Here is a 15,546-nt window from a genome sequence, read left to right on the forward strand (position 1 = left end):
GGTTGGGGAAAACTCAGATGAGATAACATCCCAATCCGACCATCATAAATTCAGAGGGCCGAAACACCACAGTTCATACTGTATCAGCTCTAGTAATCTGGAAACAACATCTTTGGTTAGCATTAGGTGGGGTGTAGGGGAGGCAGAGTCCCAAGTAGGAAGGACAATCGGGAAGATTGAAGGAAGGTACCAGGAAGGGCAGGACAAACCATCTTTCTCCCAATCAAAATAATTTATTCCAGCAAGACATGGCAGGAGAGACCCTCTGGGCAACTTTCCAAAATCTAACCCAGTAACAAGCCTGTCTCTTCCTTAAGCAACGGCAAAACCAGAAAAGGCCCTACAGACATGACACACAGGTGAACAGCACAGTAGGCTACAAATTAATGCATTGGCCAGGAACACTGAAGAAAGGGTGACCCTGGAGGCCAGTGCCCAGATGGAAGGAAACCTAACACCCCAGATAGAATTGTTAGGTCAGATGTTGCACATGGTAACTAAGGTATTAGAAGTTCAGCAGCAGCGGGCATTGCAACAGCATAAATGGATGCAAAGGAACTGGACTACATTTCAGATGCATAGAATGACTCACGAGGATGATGCTGAAGCCTACATTGAATTCTTTGAACATACAGCCATACAAATGGGGCTAGACAGGCTGTAGTGAACAAGCCAACTAGGATCCCTCGTCATAGGCAAAGCCCAAGCTGCATCCTGGGCTCTCCATAGGGAGGAGGCCTATGATTATGAAAAAGTAAAGGTGGCAATATTACACCGCTTGGAGCTCACACCTGAGCATTATTGCAGAATATTCCGAGCTCAGAAGGGGAAGGAGGACTGCAAACCCAGGAATCTCATGCAACTCTTAAAGAACCTCCTGAATAAGTGGATACTTCCGGAGAAGGTAGATTGGGCTACCTTAGCCGACCAAATTTTATTAGAACAATTCGTGAAGGACTTGGATGATGAAACCCAATTGTGGGTATGCCAGCATCTACCCAGGACGGCTGAAGAAGCGTTAAGAGTCGCTGAGGCCTTTGTGCCATCTGAAGTAGAGCATTTCAAAGAAAAGGCCTATAAGAGCTTGGGAGCCATCAGCAAGAGGGATGAGGAGCCCTGGCAGGGGCCAACACGGTATTTGAGGTGTGGTGATATGTTACTGGTATAGGAAATCAGGTCAGGTTTCCAGGGAATGCACCCTAGGCCTTCAAGAAAGGTGGAAATTGGTGGGAGAGAGTACAGGGCTGACAGAACGACTTGAAGTGAGCAAACCCATTGAAAAGATGGACTGTAGCTTTGGATGCAGTGAAGAAATAGCAGTGTGGAATAGACCCACGGTAGCAGGAAAACCAATCCAGGCAACCCTAGATACAGGCTGTTCCCAGACTCTAGTCAGGGCTGGGCTAATACCTAGATATGTTATTGATTGGTGCCGAACTGTGAGCATGAGCTGTATCCTTAGAAAAACTGAACAGTACAAAAGAGGCTTTGTTGATGTAAGGATCACCAACCACAAGGGTAGGATGCAAGTGGGATTTGCACCTGAATTGGATGGTCAAATGATCGTAGGGCAAGACTGGCCACCCCGTATGAAGTTTTAGAGAAAATCCAGAGGGATGAATTGAGACGGAAAGGCTGGCCCTGGGTTGAGGGTTGGATAGCCAAAGAAGAAGCAACTTCCTTAGGAGAAGACGACTTGATAAGTCTCAGGCGTGGATCCATGGGACCCCAGGTCCGGACTGCACAAGGAGAAGACAAGGAGTTCCAGAGGATTTGGGTGGAGGAAGTGGCTCATATCAAAGATGAAGTAGCCTGACCAGAACTTGATGTAAGTGACCCTCATTTCGAGATACATAATGGCTTATTGTACAGGGTTAAGAAGTGCCCAGTCTGGGGTGAATGACCCCGGCAGTTAATGGTGCCCTGTATTTTCCGTAGCTGCGTGTGGGGATTGGTGCACACCACTCCCATGGGAGGCCGTTTTTGGAGAGATAAGACACTCACCAAGATTGAGCAATAGTTTTTTTTGGCCAGGTATGAGGGAGGAAGTTGCATGATGTTGTGAGGCCTGCCCAGAATGTCAGAGAGTCCAAGAAAGGTGGCCACCATGTGCACCATTACAGGTGATGCCTCTTATTGACAGTCCCTTTGATAGAATAGCATTAAATTTCATGGGTCCCCTTACAAAGTGCTGTGCCGGATACCAATATATACGGGTCATAGTAGACTATGCAGCACATTACCCAGAGGCAATATCTTTAAGGTTGGCAATGGCTCCCCAAATTGTGGAGGAACTACTGAAGTGGATATCCCAGGTGGGATTTCCCAAAAGAAATAATTATGGATCAAGGTATGAACTTTATGTCCGAGATTATTAAAGCCATGTGTCAAGTATTGAAAATATGGCAGTTGCGTACATCTGTTTATCATCCACAGACCAGGTCTGATGGAATGCCTAAATGGGACAATCAAACGGTTATTTACAAGGGGAACCATCATCCGAGAAAGATGGAGGCCCATTCCTCATCATCTACAAGCTAGAGTACATCAGGAAATACAAAAAATGCTAACACAAAGGGTCATTGTACCCTCTTGCAGTCCATGGCGGAGTCCTATGATAACAGTACCCGAAACTGATGGGTCCCTACAAATATGCATAGACTTCAGGAGAGTTAATGAACTTGCTAGATTTGATGCATTCCCTATGCCACATGTAGAGAAACTTCTGGAGAGAATATGCCAAGCTCATTATATTTCTACAATTGATCTGTTAAAAGGGAACTGGCAAATACCCATGGCTGCCAAGGACCAACAGAAAACTGCCTTTGGTATACCCTGGGGTTTATTTTAATTTACGAGGATACCGTTTGGCCTCCATGGGGCTGTGGCTACATTTCAGTGCCTCATGGACCACATTCTTGCCCAGGATACGATGTATGCTGTCACCTATATTGACGACAATTATCTACTCTCAATCCTGGGTTCAACATTTGCGACATTTTGAAAACAGTGCTGTGAGAGCTACACCAGTTACAGATGACAGCTAACCCCAAGAAGTGCTCACTGTGGATGCAAGAAACCAATTACTTAGGATTTAGGGTCAGACAGCCTTTGGCCAGCAAGATAGCTACGATAGAAAACTATTTACAACCCCAGACCAAGAGGCAGATGAGATCATTCCTGGGTTTGGCTAACAGAAGATTTATTCCCCATTTTACAGAAAAAGCAACAGCATTAAGGGATGCAATAAGAAGAAAGGTCCAGGGTTTGATAAGGTGGCTTCCCCAAATGCAAGGAGCCTTTAAAGCTATCAAAAGAGCCCTGTGTAATGATGTGGTAGTTGTAACACCTGACTTTTGTTATCCTGCAGATGGATGCATCTGAAACTGCCATAGGAGTGATGTTGTGTCAGGACCAAGAGGGAGTCAAGCGACCGATTGCCTTTGCTAGTAAAAAAATTAAATACCACTAAAACAAGGTATTCTAGTATTGAGAGGGAGACTAGCAATAAAGTGGGCAATAAACTACTTTGGTATTATTTAATGGGAAAAGAATTTAAACTAGTTACTGATCATGCTCCTTTACAATGCTAAATAAGTCCATGATGATGCGCGAATCATGCACTGGGCATTGTCTCTACAGCCTTTTAAATTCTACGTCAGTTATAGGCCTGGAGTGACCAATAAAGTTGTGGATATTTTATCAAGGTATAATGAAAATGAGGCGGCAACGACAGATCCATGGAAGACCACTACCAAAATTATTGATGATCAGAACCAAAAACCTGTTTTGCCACAAGGCAGCTTACGCTGGGGAATGTGTGGTAGGAAAGACTTACCCTGACAGGGCAAGGAGCGGAGCCGGCGGGACGCCATGCCAGAACAGAAGCGTGGCAAAAGTGAAACTGCAGCAGGAGAAGACGCCACAGTAAAAGGAAAAAAAAAAGAGGAAAAAGAACAGCAGAGCTGGGCGGAGGTGGAGGCAGCTCCTGCGTCAGTGTGGGCATGCTTTATGACAGCATGCTGGGGCTGATTTTCTGGCCAGCCCCTGAGACTGAGATAAAAGGCCCAGTGGAAGAACAGCTGGGGGAGCCAGATTGGATCCAGACAGGACCTGAATGGACAAGAAGAGATGGATGTCTGAGCTGTGGCAAGTATAAAACCAAGAGAGAGGGAGAGATGCCAGGGAGCAAGGTAACTTGGAGTCTCTAAGACGCTTAGGCAGAACCATGTATGGTTGGGGAAAACTCAAGACGAGATAATATCCCAATCCAACCATCATGAAATCAGAGGGCTGAAACACCACAGTTACCACTCTAGTAATCCAGAAACAACATCTTTGGTTGGCGTTAGGTGGGGTGCAGAGGAGGCAGAGTCCCAAGTAGAAAGGACAATCGGGAAGACTGAAGGAAGGTACCAGGAAGGTCAGGAAAAACCACCTTCCTCCCAATCAAAATAATTTATTCCAGCAAGACATGGCAGGAGAGACCCTCTGGGGAACATTCCAACATCTAACCCAGTAACAAACCTGTCTCTTCCTTAAGCAACAGCAAAACCAGAAAAGGCCCTACGGACATGACACACGGGTTAATGGCATGGTAGGCTACAGACTGCACCATCAAACCCTTGCTATACTTAAGATACATTGATAACATCTTCATCATTTGGACTGAAAACTTGCAATCTCTAATTGATTTCCATCAGAAATTCAGCAAGCATCACCTCTCCATCAGACTGTCTCTGGAATACTCCAACCCCAACATTTCCTTTTTAGACATGATGGTCACTATCCGGAATGGTAAAAGACAGACACCAGATACAAGAAACCCACGGACCAACACACATATCTGAACAGAACCAGCAATCACTCTAAACACACCAAGAAAGCTATAATGTACAGCTAGGCCCTTCAATACCACCAACGTTGCACCAAAGAGAACACCTGGGATCATCACCTCACAAATCTCAAAAGGGCATTCACTCGAGAAGGACACTTCTCCAGAGAGAGAGATTGCACTTTTGAAAGAGCCACCCAGATACCATGTGAAGAATTGCTTCAGTATAGAAGAGAACCCCCCATGAATCTCTCACCGCTGGTTATGACATATCATCCCTCCCTGGAACCTATATGGAAAATCCTAAAACAATTGCAACCTGTACTAGAAGATGACCCAATTTTTAAAGTAATCTTTCCAGCACCACCCATCTTAGCCTTCAAACAAGCACCAAACCTCACCAACCTTATCACCAGAAGCAAACTTCCTAGGGCCCAAAACATACCAAATGGATCCAGACCATTCCATGACAAGAAATGTAAAATCTGCCGACACACCTCCACAACAGAACAATCACCATTCGTCTATCTGACACCCGCACCTCTAGAAATCTAATATATCTCATCCAATGCACCAAATGCCCTGATGGGAAATATGTAGGAGAAATCAAACATCAACTGTGTACCAGAATGAACACACATCGAAAATCTATCAGAGACAAGAATATCTAATTACCTGTAGGGACACACTTCTCACAAGAAAACCACTCTCTCTCCAATCTCTCAGTTCTAATCTTCAAAGGGAATTTACAAAACACAGTCAAACTTATGAACTTCACTTCATCAGTCTACTGGATACAAAAAAATCATGGACTAAATATAGATATTGGATTTGTGACACATTATAACCTGCCTAAAATCAGACACCTCAGGTAAACCCTCTACTTTGTACCAGCTATATTCATTCCCTTCCCCTACCCTCCTGTTTCTAATTCCCCTGCTAACATTCATTCATCTCTCTGTGCATTCATTCTCTTTCTCACACCACCCCCATCTGTCTCTCACCAATTGGCCACCTCCATTTACAGTTTAACTGACTGGCTTTCTTGCATACTCCATCCAGGAAGAACATAGACTATCTGAAGACATTTCCTTTGCCTGATGAAGGGTAATTTCACCCAAAAGCTTATAAAGAAGTATTTTTCCAACTACTTGAGTTGGTCTAATAAAAGGTATCAGATTTACCCAAATAACCTCATCTGCCTATGTCCTTAGATCAACAAGGCTACAACCTATACCTCCAAAGGGGAATGCCTTCATTAAGTTGTGTCAGCCCATACCAGGAGCAGGGCTTGCCTGACACAGCCCAGCGCTGCTCCCGGCTCTGTCTTCAGAATGGGAGGGGGAGAAGGGAAGGGAGGGAGTTCTCTCTGGGGTTTGCCCAGTCTCTGCTGGCGGGTGGGGTGAGTGGATTGGAGCCCCCACTTCCTCCCTCCCATGAAAAGCATATGCCCTAGGCAGCATAAGGTGCCCTATTTTACTTCTGCCAGTAACTGCTTCCTTTTTTTGTAGACACATTGCAGTCTTCTTTTTTTCAGTCTGAAGTCTCAAGAGTATGTGATCATATCCACCTGATCTGAACACCCTGGGAGCCGTGGGGGGTGTCAAAGTGTGGATGCCCTCTGGTCAGTATCACCTCAACCCAGGTCCAGCCTCCTGAGTGATTTGGAAATCAGACAGTCAAGGAATGTGGGAAGTGGATTGAAATGGTAATGCACTGATAGGCAAGAGAAAGGAATACTACCTAGCCCTGTGTATCCAGATGTTAGCTTGTGGTTGGATTGTTCAAAGAAAGATGAATGCCTGTTTTCTGGAATGCTACATATTTGTGTATCATGGCACATCTCCACAATCGTTTGGGCTGAGAGTGAATAAAGGCTATGTGATTTCTATTTTTTCCCCCGCTCACTGGTGACCCAGAAGCAGCTTGGTCTGGTGCACAGATCCTGTACACCAGGATCTGTAAGTACAAATGGGGAATGCTAATCTTATGTCCTTATGCAGGTGGTGATCTGCAACCAATGTTCTGCAGCTGCACACAGAGCAGTGTTGAATCTTGTATTTTGTAGTACTGTGTTTGTGCTGAATAAACAGGCTTTACACGCCCACTGTACTTCCTGCCAGTAATGTATTTATTTCCTCTCCTGATACCCTGAGTTACTGAAGCGGAAGGGTGTGTGTGTGCAGAGGCAGGGTGGGGTATTCTGAGAAACTACTCCCATTTCCAAAGTACATCAGAGAGCTTTTCTGAAGTTCTTGAAGTGGTTTACTGGTGGCAAATCAAAGTGATGCCTGCTTGAAAACCAGTTTGAAATCTTTCTCGTCAGTATACAGAACCATTTTTATCATTTCCTTGAACTTATGAAAGTATGCAGCACCCTCCCCGAAAGCCTCTGTGCAGACATAGCATTTTGATAGGCAGTTAGCACCTCAGGCACAAACACAATTGTGAGGCCCAGGTGCTCACTGGGAAGTTCACAGGTTTCAGCTCTTCCCCATCTGCATGGAAGAGGGGAGTTCTGTCTATGGCACTGTTTACAGTATGACTCTTTATAGCAGGGCTGGGCAATTATTTTGGGTGGAGGGCCACTTACTGAGTTTTGACAAGCCATTGAGGGCCGCATGACAGGTAGCCAGGGGCAGATAACTATTCATTTTCTAAATTTTTTAGGGGCCTCGCAGGTGGGATAGACTGTCCTGGCAGGCCGTATTTGGCCCGCTGGCCTCATTCTGCCCACTCCTGGTTTATAGACTCCCCTCTGCCTGTTGCTCTGTCTCCATCTAGCAAAGTCTTGCTGGGAATTTGAAGGCAATGGAGCTGAAGCTACTGTGATGTCTGGTGCAGTCTCCTCAGCCCATGAAATGTCCTAATAGGAACTAACAGTGGCAGCCTTTACCCAGGCACATTCCTTTTCATGGCTGCAGTTGAACAGTCACAAAGGCTTCATGTGTCAATATTTGAGTGAAAGCAGAGTGGGGTCTGAGGAATTCTCTACATGTCAACCATGCCATTCAGCCTGTCCCCATATGGGGAAGTAAATAGATTACTACTGGCAAACGACTACTTCGTAGCAGTCTATTTGCATCCAAATCAGGCCTTGTACCCAGATCCCCTGTTAACCTTGCCACTGCCACTCCTTGTTGCTCAATTTCCAAGCCCTGCAGGCAAAATGTCATGGCCCTGTGTGCTGAATCTGGCCAGCACAGTGGACATTTATACAAATACATTTGTTTGCTCCAACGTACCAGAGATTGAGCATGTTGGAGCAGACTCAATTAATCGAAGCTGCTCCACACACAAATTGACGTGCCCGGCCCTGCGTTGCATACGTTTGTATAAATAGCAAAATATGTGTGAGCACTGAGAAAATGGCAGTGGTGTGCTTTTGAACTAAAACACTTTTGATGTGTTTTAGTTCAAAAGTGCACCACCATCATTTTCTCAGGTTCATGCACATTTCACTGCTTATAGAAATGCACGTGCCACAGTGCTGGGCACTTTTTAAAAGCACCTGGCACTGCGGCACAAATGCCCAGTGGTACCAATTTCATATGCACAGGGATGGAGCAGCAGGTTTGATCTGGTAAACAAGAGGCTGGGGCTGGGCCTGAGGCCATAGGCCTGATCTGGCATGGGCAGGGCTGGGACTGGGGCCAGAACTAGGATGATGGGCCAGATCTGGCACATGTGGGGCCAGGACCAAATCCAGTGCATGTTGGATTGGACCCATGGACTCTATCTGGCCTATGGACAAACCCAGCACTACTCACCTGGGCTACAGGGCTGAAAGTTTGAGTACCACTGCATTAAAAGTTTACAGTCCCAACTGAAATAGCTGTAAGAGCACAATTTCAAAGTGTAGATTAGGCTCCCTGTGGTGTGATTTTAGCTTGTAGACTTATCCAAACTAGCTCATGTGGACATCAATAAGTCTAGCCCCAAGAGCACAGGATTCTGTTATGCAATGTTTCATTCGGCATTTCATGATGCCTCTAATCTCAATGCTCCCCAGCTAGATGCTAGCTTTCCTATTGGCCCAGTAAGGCACATGAGCCTTGCAGCACACTCTGAAGATCAACAAATTCAGGTTCGTTGAGAGTAGGAAAGGGGGGATGAATTCCATAAGGAGAATGCCCAGGTAGCAGTCCTCTTTCCACATTATGCTGAGGGGAGTCCAACTCGTGTGTCTCTGCCAGTCACAATTTCCTTAGGATGAGTGGACAAAAGGCCATTGAAGGGTTTAATACAGTCCTACTCCAAAGAGAACTGGCAACTACTACACATTACAGAGCCCCTAACTCACCAATTAACTAAGCAGGCAGAAGGAAGCCTTTTCCACTCATCCCAGCACCCAAATGATTTCAGTAATTTTCTCTGGAGATTGAAATTAAATGTGGGAACTCTTTTTTTATGAAAAATGAACAAACTAATTACCTCTGCCCCATTCCCAAATAAACCAGCATCACCACAAGTCTTCTCAGAGTCTGCTTTAGCTTTAAAGAGATGCAATCATTGCTGGCAACGTTTAATGACAGAGAAAATGAGTCCATATGTTACAGTAGAAATTGTTTGCTGAATGCTTGATGTACAGAAATAACGGAAGAGGAAACTTCTGAATGTTTGCTAAAGCAAGTGAAACCAAAATGACTATTTCCTTCTTACTTACAGATTCCAGGAAGAATGGACTAGAGACATTACAGTTTCTGCTCATTACAGAGAAACTGACCATCAGCCTAAGTTCAACAAAACTGCACCCACTAAAATATTAGTAACAGGACATAAGACTGCGGTACCTACAGTGAAGACAATTCATATTGTTGAAGTCTATGGACATGATGAGGAAATTTATAAAAATCCTAATTCACGTTTACCTGGATAGCCAATATCAGAAACAGCATTATTTGTTGGACCAAAATGAAATAAGTATAGAAATATGTGCCTTAAAGACTACATAGAAAGCTACTTAATTATTCATATAAATCTGAACATTTTGTATATCTAAAGATTGTTATTTAAAAGAATGCTTCCAGGTTTAATATCAGTAAAATAATCAATGTTGACATAAGTAGCCATTCCCTACAATGTGCTAAATATTGTGATCAAGGCAAAAAATATCATTTTCCTGTTCATACAGTAGAAAGAAATGGCAGCAGTTTGTATATTTGATTCATGCACCATCATAACAACTGCATATTCACATGACTGTAACCTTATTTTAACTTGTGTTCTTTTTGTAAACATGTCAAAAAGGAAAAAAAATGTATTTTTGCATACCAGTATGACAAAATTACAATAAAGATGCCTTTTTAATTAAAGACATTGCCACTTTATTGAAGAGTGGCATTGCTATTTAATTCTTCCATGTTATTTTCATGCAGGATTTCTCTGTTCCTGATTAGAAAAAGTTTGTGTAGGTTACAGCATTGAACATGAGAACAAAAACATCTGTTGCAGAAGAGAAAGAACTGGAAGTGAGTCTGTGTGAACCTAGCTGAAGATCTAGCTGTAGTTGCAGCCTGCTAGTAAATGGTTCTCTTGATGCAGAGATCATTTAGTTTTAGGAACATGGCATCCTCTCATGCTGCTAACCAGCACACTGCACTTGGGACATTTTCTTCCTTTTTCAGTTTGAAATAGTTCACTGCTGTATTCAAGTACGGTTCTTATTTGTTCTCTTATCATCAGATAAATAATAGGAATTGTTACCACATTCTGGTCCTTAAGAAATTGTTATGCAAGATGACTCCTACCAATGCACTGAATTGTGTACCTCCTTAATGGTTCATTTCAGTGTACCATCATGATCTGCACATTTTCATTGTTTTGAAAGACTTCTAGCCATTTTCACCAGTTCAGGATGGACTTTTTAAATATTTGAACATTGAACTACTCGCCTCCTCTACCTGCCACCCCACACTGATAGACAGGCTCGGTGGGCTAACTGAATCTTCAAACAAGATCTCCATTGTGTCATCACTTATCACCAGGATGATGGGGCTTATCCTCTCCCTTTTTTTGACTTTGTCTACAATTATTCCAATCACATATTGAGTCACTCAGCCCACTTATCTGTCAATTACGGATTTCATCCCTAATTCCATCTATTTTATTTAAGGTCTGCCAGTTTCCTGAAGCCACTAGCCTCATCCAGCCTCTACCTCACATCCAGTAAGAACTGGAGGGGCATCTTAAATGCCAGCAAAAAGACCTATGCTGTCAGGAACTACTCAAGTTTCATGCTGTTGCTTTCAAGCTATGTTTACCCAAGTCTGTGAAAAGGCAGCTGGTCTTCTGTGTCTTGCTGTTAAAACTTCATCAATGACCATTTTCTGAGATCATCTAACTTCTAATTCTGGTTCAAGAGCATGAAGAATTTTACATGTGAAAAAATGCATGACTCCAGACTGGTCTGAGGAAAAGTCATGGACCTGGTTAAATGGGAGAGTTATGAGCCAATGCTGATTTAGGAAACTCACCAACTATATCCACAGGCTTGGTCTGCACAGGAAATTTCAGCAGGCCTACACTGAGAAGGCTGAGGCAAACAGCACTCTTCCAAGCAGAATAGCCATATCATGAAAATTAACCGCACCCCTCTCCCTGATTGTTATAGTACCTAAGCCATTGCATACTAGCTATATTAGAGCTCTGCAAAAGACAAGTGGAGTCTGCTCAATGTGACATCTACTTGAACAGCTCTCCATCAACTTGCTTGATTATGGCATTTTCCTCAGTAAGGTTCTTGTCTCTGACATACCTGAGATTATGTTAATTTAAGCATGTACATATCATCCTTGTTGAATCAGCCCTTTAAAAACTCGTAGCTGAGATGTAAAGCTGAGGAGACATGCGTTACGCTCATGTCCTGTTGTCCTGTGGGTGTTTCCTGCCTGGATATTGTGGAGCACGTTCAATTTCCATTGACTTTATTGCAAGTTAAGAATACCCAGCAGGGAGTTCTCATACCCTTGTGGTCCTTATTGTCAATTTAGCCATAATGCTCATCTGATTTTCAGCTGTTTCATAGCTGTGCTTCCAAGCTCCTGAGTGACTGGAATAAAGCTAGTTGGGAATTTCCAGGTATACTTTTTCTGTTGGGAAATGTTGATTCCTCAGAACCAGGTTGGAAACAAGCAGTCTCTTTTTTTAGTCTCACCTGTTGAAACTGTTCCATTTTATATACAGTTATTTATTAAAAAAGGGGTTTGGACATGAGTCACTCTCAAGCTAGGTGAATACCTTGATCACCAGAGTGGTAGCAGTGGTTTGGGTGGGAGGTGTGGGGTTAGGTTCTTTTTCTCTCGTTTTTTTATGAAAAATTCCAAAAAATATCTAGTTTGTCTCCATATGGAACAGGAACTTGTATTAAATAGGACTGTGCGAAGCTGATTCAGTTTGGGAAGAGATTCAGCCTGATTTGGTGGCCAAATCTAAATCAAATCAGGGGACCAATAAAAAGGTCCAAATTTATTCAAAGCTCTCCGAATCTTTGGAAAGGTTCAGAGAGCTTTGATGATTTGGGCAATCCCCACCTGCTACAGCAGGGAGCTGAAGCTGGACTCAGAGCTGATAAATATGGGTGGGGGAGGGGACCATGGGGGACCCCTGCCAGGCCCCATCCCCTGCCTGCTCCCCCCTCCCTTGTCCACTTCCTCAGCCCCAACCCATGGCTCCCAGCTCTTTAAAAATAAGTCCTGACTCACTGGGTGCTGTCAGGCAGGGGGTGATCCCTGCTGTCCCCCCACTGCCCCACACTGTGTGGGGGACTCTGCACAAGCCCCACTCCCACTCCCCCAGCTCCTCCCATAGCTGCCCCATCTGCCCCTTTAAGAAAAAGAAAACCGGGTCTCACCAGCTCCTGCAGCAGCCTTGGGGCTTTGGGGGGCTCATGGAAGAGCCCCCCACATGGCATGAGGCAGTGGAGATCACCCTCCACACTGGGCAGAAGCCGGTGAGTTTGGGCTTTTGGGTTTTGTTTTGTTTTTTCCTTAAAGGGCTGGAGCTGGGGCAGGCAGGGCAGCTGTGTGTGGGGGGAGCTGGGACAGTGGTGGGGGGTTGGGGGCTCGTGCAGAGTCTCCCCCATACAGCGTGGGGCAGTGGGGATCACCCTCTGCCAGGCAGGGGCCAGTAAGTGCAGGCTTTTTTTTCCAAAGAGCCAGGAGCTGGTGCAGGTGGGGCAGCCATTGCTGAGCTGGGAGAGTGGGTAGGGGATGGGCCTGGGTGATTCAGCAGGAGCCGAATCTCCAAATCAAATTCATCTGAATTGATTCGGGACAGTGATTCAAATCACCGAATCAAAAAACTGCCCCCCGAATCGACCGAATCCAGAGCGAATACTAGCCACTTTGCACAGGCTTAGTATTAAACCTTGAAGAGTTTTGTGATATTTCTTCACAGCTCTGCTTATGAACACACATCCTATTTTCAGATGTGACTTACTGTTAGAAAGCAATCTACCCTTGGCAGCAGCACCTGGTATCAGTGGCATCAGCTGCAAGGGTTAAGCTAACTGCCTGCAGAATAGACTGGGCTTAGTATATAAATTCAGGCCCTCCGCTTGGGCTTTTGCTGCTCAATGTCTCACACCCTGCAGCAGCTCCTAGCTTTGCTCCAATCCTTGATCCTGCCTTACCTCTACCTTGGACTCTAGTACCTTACTCCTGCTTACCCTGTCGTGTGTTCTGAGCTCTCTGACCTGACCTGACCTGACTTGACCTAGACTACAGACTTGGATATCACTACAGGCTAGGAACATAATTTGGACTCCCTGGTTCTGATCTCTTTTGTTCAGTCTCAGCCCCTGATCTGCATTCCTCACAGATACAGGTACTAATTTAATGCCATGCTACTCAAGACTGCTTATGCCCTAGTCCCTGGACTTAGGCTCATAATGGGTGTATGGACAGGAGAAGATGGGATTTAGTTTGTACTAAGCTCTTGTTCTACCTTTCTGTTCTACAGTGTATTAATCCACTGGTCAATAGTTAATGTACACAAATATTTAGTTGGGCATATCTATATTGTGTACTGCTTTGTTAGTCTTCCATGTGCCATGCCAAACTTGCATCCCACCAGAACAAATCTATCTATAACTGTATGTCCTCTGCTGGAACAAATGTCACCTCTCTGCCCTAATCCTTGCACAAATCCAGGATCAGTCCATTTGCTATTGTCTCCAGGAGTCTTGCAACACCAACGCACTACAGCTGGTATAGCTGCACTTCAGCCCTGTATCGTACTTTATGTATGCACTGACGTTCTGGATCTATGGAGATATGAATATTTACAAGGCTATCACCAAAGGTTTAGCAAAGTGGCAAATGAGCTGCCTTGGAATGCAGACACAAAAGAAAGGATTTGAAATCTACAGGCAAGGTAACCAGAAACAAAAATTTGGGCAGGGTTCAAGCCACCTTATGCCATGTTATGGGGAGGTGAGTAAGGCTTTGTTATGGAAGAAGCTGCTGTTTCTGCAGGCGGCAATAAGACCGTTGAGGGCAACTGGGACTCTGAGACCTGCATGGATTCTGTTGAAGATGTGCCTGATGGTCAGGACCAGTTCAGGCACATCTTCAGGCACAGGACCAGTATATCTGAGAGCCTAAATTAAGATAGGAACGCAAGACAAAGGTACTTGTTTATATGTCTGTCCTGTTAGCCTGGATAAGTATCTTTCTTTTGACTCACTAGATCCACTTATTATATTGTTTGTACTATGTACTGTGGCATGCACTTAGGTCTTTGGGGTTTTTTTCCTGGTACATCCTGGGCACAATATCTGGAGAAGATGCAGACCTGTCAGAGTTCTACTCCTGCCACCGTACACTCAAAACGGCAATTGCATTAGTGATGGAGGGAAATCTGTTCCAACTCAGTTTTGAAAGTCCTGTCCACACAACTGAGCTGTCACCTACTTTCACACTACCTCTCACTCTGGCCCATCTCCCTTTTTCAGCCTCCTGTCAGTAAACCACTGGGCTGTCCTCATACTCAGTATGAAGATCATGCTGGGGCCAAATGGAAAACAACATACCTGGATGGGAATGGAACAGTTCAGTTTATTTCAACCACCCATCCACATTTCACCATTTCTCTTCCTCAGTTTCCCCTGCCCCACTCCTGTTGTGGCAGCTCTATCTTGGCTTCCCGTATGTTCAAAATGGCAAAACCTGCCCTGCTATCAAGATTAAATTAAGAAAAAGACCCTTAGAATCAAAATGTTCATTAAGTACAGTGCAAGCTAAAAGTGTTGTTAATTACCATGTCTCCATGGCATATTGATCAATGAGGGTGCAGGTTTCAAAGCATATTGCAAGGTACTCTTTTAAAAAAAAAAAATAAAAAAAAAATTATGCCTACAAAATATCTTACAAAAGGCTATGATTTTTTTCTAGGACAAAACTTGTCATTTCAGCAGTAAATACATTCTCTTTAAAAAAAATAAGTGAAAACAAAGAGCTGGAGATCATAAGTCCCATATAAGGAAAGAGGCAGCATATTTTTAACATGTAAGGCTCTGGACAGTCATAGCAAAACTCACTGCAAACTTTGTGTGCATTTCCAGAGACTAATATCACATTAAATGTACAGAAAGCATGGGGTGAGGCTCTAGTAATACAAGGCTGATCTCCTTTGTTGCTCGTTCTGAAATATTTAGTCATGTCCCTGTGGGACCACTCTGAATAGCATCAACTTACATCTTCCTAAAAGGG

The 15,546-nt window shown here is 44.3% G+C and overlaps 1 protein-coding gene across 1 annotated transcript in view; it reads left to right on the forward strand.

Moving 5' to 3' along the window:
- The window catches only part of SUSD3 (sushi domain containing 3), a 68,140-nt gene extending 57,976 nt beyond the window's left edge, over positions 1–10,164 (forward strand). Inside the window, exon 5 of the mRNA XM_019536935.1 lies at positions 9,503–10,164. Within this exon, the coding sequence (XP_019392480.1) occupies positions 9,503–9,713 (211 nt within the window). The 3' untranslated portion in view covers positions 9,714–10,164. The remainder of the gene's footprint in view (positions 1–9,502) is intronic.
- Positions 10,165–15,546: the final 5,382 nt, after the last annotated feature.

This window comes from Crocodylus porosus, unplaced genomic scaffold (assembly GCF_001723895.1).
Source record: "Crocodylus porosus isolate Cpor-Errol unplaced genomic scaffold, CroPor_comp1, whole genome shotgun sequence".
Lineage (NCBI taxonomy): Eukaryota > Metazoa > Chordata > Crocodylia > Crocodylidae > Crocodylus > Crocodylus porosus.